The sequence below is a fragment of the Nicotiana tabacum genome, chromosome 15 (assembly GCF_000715075.1).
Source record: "Nicotiana tabacum cultivar K326 chromosome 15, ASM71507v2, whole genome shotgun sequence".
In the NCBI taxonomy this organism is placed as follows: domain Eukaryota; kingdom Viridiplantae; phylum Streptophyta; class Magnoliopsida; order Solanales; family Solanaceae; genus Nicotiana; species Nicotiana tabacum.
The window spans coordinates 86,397,194-86,406,451 of NC_134094.1; the positions used below are offsets into that span (position 1 = coordinate 86,397,194).

At 39.1% G+C, this 9,258-nt stretch overlaps 1 protein-coding gene and 1 pseudogene across 1 annotated transcript; one reads left to right on the forward strand and one right to left on the reverse strand.

The window, feature by feature from the left end:
- Positions 1 to 2,115: 2,115 nt before the first annotated feature.
- On the forward strand, positions 2,116 to 2,260 carry LOC142170089 (small nucleolar RNA U3; annotated as a pseudogene).
- A 6,182-nt stretch (positions 2,261 to 8,442) lies between these two features.
- LOC107777810 (uncharacterized) lies at positions 8,443 to 8,961 on the reverse strand. Its single transcript, XM_016597960.1, has one exon. It carries the CDS (start codon positions 8,959 to 8,961, stop codon positions 8,443 to 8,445), a length of 519 nt encoding a protein of 172 aa, XP_016453446.1.
- Positions 8,962 to 9,258: the final 297 nt, after the last annotated feature.

A 9,258-nucleotide genomic window follows, 5' to 3' on the forward strand; every position in this document is an offset into this window, starting at 1 on the left:
AAATTTTCCAGTTCTTTGGCACTTCTTGCACCGCCATAAGCCTTTGGCTCCGGGATCCTCACTTTGGTGCGATCATTGTTTCTAGGGGCATTATTTTGTAATGCCCTTCGAAGTTGAACCACCTCCTCGCGCAGTTCTTCCTCATCCTTGCGTACCAAGGCCATTTCTGCCAGCGTAGTCTCATACCTCGCTGCATAATCTGCCTCTAGGCGGGCCATTCTCGCAAGAACAGAAGAATCGGAACCCATTTCAAGAGCCTGCCCAATGAGTACTTCCAACTGTTCCACTCTTTGGCGCAGTTCCGTATTTGTGCCACCAGCCATGTTCTCAAACAGCAACACGTAATCTGCTACTGATCGTCTTACCACCGCTACGAACTTTGCTCTACTCTGATATTAGTTTATCAGGGTAGCTCTGATACCAGCTTGTCACAGGGTCAAATTGGGCCAATTTTTCGCGCCTAATTGACACTGCGCGGCAGCAACCTGACACTCAAGTTACTCAGCCTTTTCCAACACTTGGCCAACTTTTCAACAAGTTCGGCCTTAAGCAAAATTCGATAGCAACATAAAGAGAACACAATCAAGTACGGGAAAATCCCAACCTTTGTATTACTATGAAAATATACAAAGGACCCCTCACTTTGCTATGAACACAAGTCGTTCATAGCCCACTTCGACCAGCCAAGATCACAAGTCGATCTTGTCACACTAAGACCTGCCCAAATGCCCAGCCTTAGCCCACTTTTGAAACACTCAGAAACCCTCACGTTTCTTTCTTGTTTCCCACTTTACTATGAACATAATTCGTTCACAGTCCACTTCGTCTAAGCAAAGATCACAAGTCGATCTTGCACACTAAGACCTGCCCAATGCCCAGCCTTAGCCCCCGTTTGAAACACTTAGAAACCCTCACGTTTCTCTCTTGTTTCCCACTTGGAAGTCTCACAACAGAACTTCCTTTCGAAGACACTCTTCTTCTTTTGAAGACCCTCTTCTACTTCTTCTCTCTTGAATTCCACACGAAATTCCCACCTATTTATAAGTATAGGTGCTGCCACTGGCAGATCTGAAGGGACAATATTACAAAGGGGCAGTCAATTCTAGTGCTTGTTCCACTTCAAGCACTAAATCAGCACTTTGACCACTTAATGGGGCATTATCCACGAAATGGCCTTCATCAGCATGCATTGTGGAGCACTTGGCCCTGTTTTCTGGAGCACTCAGCTCTTTGGTGGAGTACTGGCCCCACCTTCCACTGAAATCTGCCTTGCACACAGCTTTGCTAATTCTGTCCTAACATTGTAGTTGACATCCCCAACTACTTAGGCTATTTTTTCCACACGAAATGGCATTACATACAAGCATTAAACAGACATAGATACAAGTCATTACAAAAATACAACGGCCCACTGCTTTGGCATGTGCACTGCATGTGCCCCTTTTGTTGGTCAGCTATTGCACGCCCAAGGCTGGCATTGCGCCCAGCCTTGGCTGATTTTGATATCGCTCCGCGCCAATGTCTTTGTCCGCAACCTGCTGTCCATGATTTTGCCGCACACGCCCGACACTCTTTGTCGCCCGCACATTGCCTTAGCCGCATTCCTGCCTCGTATTTGTCAACACTTGTTTCACCCATGCCATTGCTTGTATCTTGTCTCACATAGCTTTGCCTTAGCTATTGAAACCCTTTGCCATTATTTCGTGCCCCCGCAATTTAGCTTAGCTTGTACTTGGCGCTCCCACAATCCGAACTGCCCGTACCTTTGTCTTTGGCGCGCATGCCGCTTCATGCCGCCCAAACTTGTCCGCACTGCCTCGACAAGCCTTTGCCAAACTTGTCTTGCCTGCCCCAAGACTTTGGCCAATACTTGTTCCCCTTGACAATGTTTCTCGTCCATTGTCCCGCATGATCGCTTCGCTCCCGCATAGGCCCATGGCAAGGCCATCATGCCTCAATCCTTGCCACTGTCGCGCCACGTCTGATGACAAAGAATCAGGTCCTAACACCTATCTACGGGCCTAAATTCACTATAAGTTTTATATCTTTATCCCACATCGACGGAACACCGCAATAGAAAGCTCTTTTTAAGGTCCAGCACTTAGACCTGTGTTCACGACCTTACTTGAACAGGATCTGTTTTATAGGCTCGTATCTTGTTGATGCGGCATGATTATTGAACCAGAGCATGATTAATAGCTCGTAGATGATCGTTCTTAGCTCCAATCTTGGTGTTGGGATGGTCTAATAATGGTATGTCTGACATACTCTACAAATCCTTTTTGCTGTGTTTTAGCCTTCTGGTTCGCATGGCTTCTAAGTTCAGAGCTATAATACTCACCACTTTGAATACTTAACCAACTTTTATTTGCGGCTCAAGTTAACGGTTAGCAACCCAAGGTAGCAATAAACGTGTTTACCCTAAAAATCGGATAACAATAAAATTTGTAAGTGGTTTTAAAGATATGTGGGTTAATTCAAACAAATTATAAAGTGCGTAAGATTAAACAGATAAGAGACGTAATAAATTGTCAAACCAATCAAGAGGAGTGATCCCGAACTTAGTAACAGCTTAATGAAATATTTGTCTTCGATCCCGGACACACGTTATTGATGAATTGATGAACAAAAGTAAGAACTTTGAATAACAGAGAAAATAAGAATATATTGCATTGATATGTATGTTACAGTGTGTCTAATAAATAATCAGACCCCCCTTTATATATTAGGGGAGTCTTACCCTAAGTGCAATTCCACAAAAGGTAAAAATCTTTCATTTAACTAATCACCGATTTTCTGCCGATACGTGTCGAGATTCACGCAATGACATCCGGCTGGTCACGGATATCACGGCCTTTTGTTGGTCATGCTCGATTATCTGGTAATGCCCTCCGAGATTTTTGGGATTCGAACCAATCCTGGGGGTTGTGGCCTCGATACTCCTGAGGGCAGACGTTTTGCCCGGACCCCGGCTCGAGGGGCTCCTTGCCTCGATTTCGGTCCCTTACAGTCACATCTCTTCCTCCGTTTACTTCATCGAAAACCGAAGCATCCCATGGGCTCGATTTCACCCGTACACAGAACGTTATTTTCATCTATTGTTGATTTATCTAAAAATTTATTGGTTAACAATATGCTTATAAGTTACTATAACTTAAATTTTATTTCTAGCCAGCGATATACAGATATACGTAGAGTATACAAAAAGCAAGGCTTTATACATTATTTCATCTTTCCTTATACCAAAATTCTTTTTACAGTCAGTTCCCTTTTTGAGATTGAATATTCGTCCAGTTTTGATATAAGGACCACTTTGGTTTAAATTTAAGTATTTAGATTATTCTTTGGTTGTATAAATTAATGATCACTACCTTTCTAAATGAAAACAGAGAAGCAGAACTAGTTAGCTCATAAAAATGGCTTTTCTGTACCATAATAAGCCGTTTGTAATCATTAATTAAAACTATTTTATTCATTGATTCAAATTTAACAAGAGAAATAGCTCAAATGAATCAGCTAATATCAGTTTTGACAATTAGCATGGACTAGCCCAGCCAAAAGCGGTGGCCCAGCCCAACTCAACTAAGACGAGATCTTACTCCATTCGTTAAATAACACGGGCTAGTCAGTTTTCGGACAGGTAATTGAAAAATAGCCAGCGTTTGCAAAATCATTGAAAAATAGCCACTATTTTGCTGAAACACGGAAAGTTCAAGCAAATATGCTGGATTATGGAGTTCCTGCGTATAAACTTCCAGTATATTATGTTGAAACTCCAGCACATTATGCTGAAATCTCATATGTAAAAAATTCGAACTCCAGGAAATATTTTAGATTTTTAAGGGTATTATTGTTCAGATTTTATCTTTACATGAAAAAGTTGCTAGATTTCGATTACTTTTTAAAATTATGGCTATTTTTCAATTACTGTAAATCTAGTTGTTTTTTATTTATTTTTTTCAATCAGATCTAATTCCAATCCAATGACTTTTTCCTATTGATACAAAATAGAATACTTAAAAGTGGCGAACTTTTTGTGTAACATATTATATACAAAACGAGTTTAAAAGAAATTCAGCGCCTATTTAATGCAGTGATTAGTGCAAATATCCCCTATAGCTATGCAATTTCCTCTTCAATTCTACGGAAGATCCTCCCCCAAAATATCCCCTATTCACGCTATAGGCTATGGCAAATCTGTCATTGAAGATCATTGTATAGCTCCAAAACTTGGCAAATTTGCTACAATCAAAAAGCAAACTGTATTCAGATTCAATTGCACAATTAATCGCTATAAATCACACGCATTCTGATATAATTTCGAAGATTGATCGCAAAACAATAGGGATTTAACTTTAGTTTTTAACTTTGATGGCGACAATACAATCATGCTTCATCTCAAAGCTTTAAACCTGAATGCAAATATATTCAGCAAATAATTTGATGCGAGCATTAAAAAAACCTGATATAGTTTTGAAACATTGCAACACAATTAAATTCAAAAGCACCAGGCAAATCCAATCGAGCTGGAACAAAGACTTTTTGATACAGCTTTCATACAATATCGTACCAACTTTCATCGACTCATTATATATACTTTCATACAACTTCATTTAAACTTTCGTACAAATTTGTTAGGTCAAATGGCCTCGTGGTCACTTAAACTTGCATCAGTTTGTAAACCTGATATATGAACTCTTAGGTTTTCCATTTGAACACCTCTACTTGAGGAAATGACTATTAATAAACCACTTTGTCTTTCTGAATATCTCAGCTTTGGCATCCTTCCCCTTGCAATATGTCATTGCCCAGTCAAGTCCAGCCTCCCACTCTAGCGCTTGCTTATTCAGTCCTTGCCATCTAAGAAGTCACTCCCATATCTCAGCTGCAATATCACATTTGAAAAATATATGGGATATACTTTCATGTGCATTACCACATAAGGGACATGTTTGATTATTTAGTAAAAATCTCTCATTTATATAGTATGTCCTTAGCGTATAGCCTCCCTTATGCTACCAGTCTTACGATGAACTTATTTGCTTTAAAGTTCAAAGTACTTCAATTCAAGCTTCCTCAAAGTACTTCTTTGCTTTGAAAATTTTCTGAACCATCCAAGATGCTTGATTACTGTTAGCCTCCCATATTATTCTCCCATTCCCATAGTATGAATGAATCCACTTTACCCATAATTTATCTTTCTTCCTGTACACATTTCATAGCATCTTGCATATAGATGCCTTGTTCCAGATTACAATATTTAGCAGACTAAGACCCCCAAAAGACAAAGGTAAACATAGTTTGTCTCATGCCAGTAAAGCTTTTTGGGAAATCTCTGTTCCCCCAGTCCATATGAATCTTCTACATATCCTTTCTATCAGCAGCACAACCTTCTTTGGTAGAATAAACATTTGTGCCCAGAAGACTTGTACTAAAAATAAAACACTCTTCAGTAATTAAACCCTTCCAGCATATGATAGGACTTTAGTTGTCCATGAGTTCACTCTTTGCAGCATCTTCTTAAGTAAAGGTTGACATTGGATACTTGAGAGTCGCTTAGTACTAAGGAGCACTCCCAAGTACCTAATACGCAGCTCACTATATAGAGCTTGACTAACTCCCTCAAAATATATAGAGCTTCTGCTCAGGTTAGAAACTAAGCCAGATGCAAGGGATAACTTTTGAAAGCATTCAAAAACTGCCTTAACAGACTTAAGATCACCCCTAAAAAAAGGGAGCAAATCATTTGCAAATCCCAATTGCACCACTTGAAGTTTTGCACACTTTGGGTGAAACTTGAAACTGTCTGTTTTCTTCATATTCTTTAATAGTCTGCTCAAGTACTCCATAACCAGTACAAACAGGTAAGGGGATAAAGGATCCTCTTGTCTTAGTCCTCTTTTATCTTCAGATGGTTCAGACAGCCTACAAATTAATCACAATAGAATATGAGACTGTTGTGACACGATTCATAATTCATTTAACAAACAGAGCATGAAAGTTTTGTTCAATCAGGATTTTTCTCTAAGTACACTCATTCAATTGAATCGTATACTTTTTGTATGTCAACTTTCATCACACACCTGGGAGAAATATTTTTCCTACCATAACCCTTCACTAGATCATAGCTTAGAATCACATTATCAGTGATAACCCTCCCTGGCACAAAAGCCCTTTGACTATTGTCAACCAATTAATCTATTACCTTCTACAATCTATTAGTAATGATCTTCGATATTATTTTATATAGGACATTAAAGCAGGATATAGACCTATACTCTTTGATTGTGGAAGGATTCTTCACTTTAGGAAGTAGTATAATGGAGGTGCAGTTTATAGGTATATGCATAGTAGAAGTATTGAAATAACTCATTACAGCTATGTCTCCCCCAATCAGATGCCAGACCTTTTTGAAAAAGCATGCATTATATCCATCATTTCCCGGGGATTTTTGATCGCCTATTCCTTGGATTGCTACACTCACCTCCTCTCTTGTAATGGGAGCTATAAGTTGGAGTTGTTGATCTCTGTTCAGAGTGGGACCTTTCCTCATTCCATCTGACTGCACACATAAAAGTTGGCTAGTAGATGTTCCTAGTAGTTGCTTATAATAACTTGTTATTTCATCCTCAATCCCATTGGCATCTTGCTACATCACCATTAGCATTTATAAGGCTTCTGATAGAATTTCGGATAATTTTATTTTTCATACATGCAAAGAAATAGGCAGTGCTAGAATCCCCCAACCTGAGCCACTGTACCCTTGACTTTTACCTTGCAATACTTTCTTGTATGTTAGACCACTTCTCTACTTGTTCTTTAAGCTGCTTCTCTTCCTGGAATAGAGCCTGATGTTGTCTATGATTTCTTATTTGGCCTTGCAGTTCAGACAATTGAGTTCGAGCTACTTTAACTTTTTTATCCACCCCATTATATTCAGTACTATTCGTCTGTTAAAGTCTTCCCTCGTCAAATGAATTAAAAAAAATCAGGTTGGCTTTTCGTCGTGCTCCTTTTTTTCATTTATAGCCACCTTCACTCTTTTTAATTTGCCACACATATCATACATAGACGCTTCATCATCATTAGCTCCCCATATCTCCTTCATAGTCTTCAAAAATTCTAGATGCTCTACCAGACAATTAAAACACTTGAATGATTTAGCCTTTTTCCTATACCACCCCTCAAAGTTGATACTTATAGGGGAATGATCAGAATAAGCAGGGTCTAAAATAGTGGCTTTATATTGAGGTCATTTATGCATCCAATCAGCATTTACTAAAGCTCTGTCAATTATACTATAAACGTGGTTATTTGTCTAGGTAAAAGATCTGCCCACAATTTTGAGTCCTATCATTCCTGTCGTTTGTAAGAAATTATTGAAGTTCTGTATTTCCACTTTGTGGATTAGGCTTCCATTCCACCTATCCTCAATACTGTTGATGGTATTAAAGTCTCCAATAGCAACATATGGTTCATATTACGCACTATAAATTATTTTCAATTCACTCTATAACTCTCTTCTATCTTGTATAGTATGTAAGCCATATACAGAAAAGAAATCAAACTTAATATTGTCAAAAAAGACATTTATTATTCCATAGATACATTGGCTACTTGCACTCAAGGTATTGAAATGACATTGCTTTTGGTCCCAAATCACCCAAATTATGCCTTTCCCATCAGCTTGGTAGCTGCAACTACTTCCCCAACCTACAACAATCTTCTTTATAATTTGTGGAGCTAAAGGTTCCTTAACTCTGTATTCAATAATAGCTAGAAACCTACTTTATTCTCTATGATAGACCTCTTTGCCTCTTTCTGCGTATATATCTTATTGAGCCCCCTGATATTCCATGTGACTAGCTTCATTTTGTCATATGTTGAGGTAGTACTCCCCCTTCCTTCCTTTGCATCTCATAAACTTTCTCTTGGCCAACAAAAAATTGTCTAAGGTTTTGGTTAGTACCAACATCTATTGGACCAAACACATTGGTGGTGATAACTTTGTTATGCATAACAGTCTGGTTGTTTCTTAATGTTGAATTTCCTCTAGCTGCAGTCCATTCAACCTCCTGATTGTGCATATGCACAGAATGTTATACACTTTCATTCTCCCCAACTTTTTGCTCCTCTATTGTCTTCTTAATGGGCTGTTGTTGCATTTGCATCTCCTTTTGGGTTTCAGCAGGTTTCATATTTGCATGTTATTGCACCTGGATACCCATATTGACCCCTTCCCATGTTGTAGAGGTTGCCTTTGAATCCATACTGGTTTCATGGTCTTAGGCTTTTGTACTTGCATCTTCTCCTTCAAGGGTCGTTCCAATCTCATGTGTGTCTCCTCAACTTAGCAGATATGCCCAATTTTAGACAAGTTAAGCAATATTTCGGCTTCCAGTCATACTCTACTACTTGCTAGAAGTATCTCCCATTTGGCTCTTAGAGTCTTAAGCTAGTAGGCAGTTCCCTAGTGACATTCATTTCCACCAAAATTCTAGCATAAGAAATCCTATATATGCTAGTGGTGCACTCATTAGCATAGATAGGTTTGCCAATTCCACTACCTATCTTGCTTGATGTAACATTTTCCCAGCAACTTAGAGGCAAATCTGGCAACCGAACCCACAGAAGGATAGTACTTAGCACCTCTTTGTCCAGATCAAAATTACCAGACCAGGGTTTAGCAATTAGTGGTCTGTTATTGATCGTATATGGACTAGAATATAGGACTACATCTCGATCTTCCATACAAGGAAACCGTACCACAAAACAGTCATTATTATGATAGTATACCTTTGGTTTTGCCGCAAAATTCCAGTATGTAGCAATGAACCTTTCAACAGTACCAATTGAGGGAGAATCGCCCACTACGTATAGGATTATTGCATGCCTCCACTTTACCGCCTCAATTTCAATCTCATTTTGCTGCAATTCAACCACCTTTTCTCCATCCACCATAATCGGGGGGGCTATACGACAGATTCATGCCTCGAGCAGCTAGTTTGTTACCCGTATACAAGCTAGCCCAACTTTTCTACTCATTTTGGGGTAAATCAAGCTTCATATGTGCTGGCGGAGCTTCTTTCTTGCATTGCCCTTTGCTCTCACTCAGAATTGTGTTTTTAGGGTTCTAAGTAAGAAGCATATGGGTTGTCATCTGGTTCTGCATGTTCATAGTCGAGCTCAATGGTGTGATTAAGTTCAAATTTGGGCCATTGGAGCTACTTTCCGGTTGCGAATTATTTGTCATCCCTA

Coding starts and splice junctions, on each gene's coding strand:
- LOC107777810 (XM_016597960.1), bottom strand. CDS start 8,961: ATGGTGGATGGAGAAAAGGTGGTTGAATTGCAGCAAAATGAGATTGAA.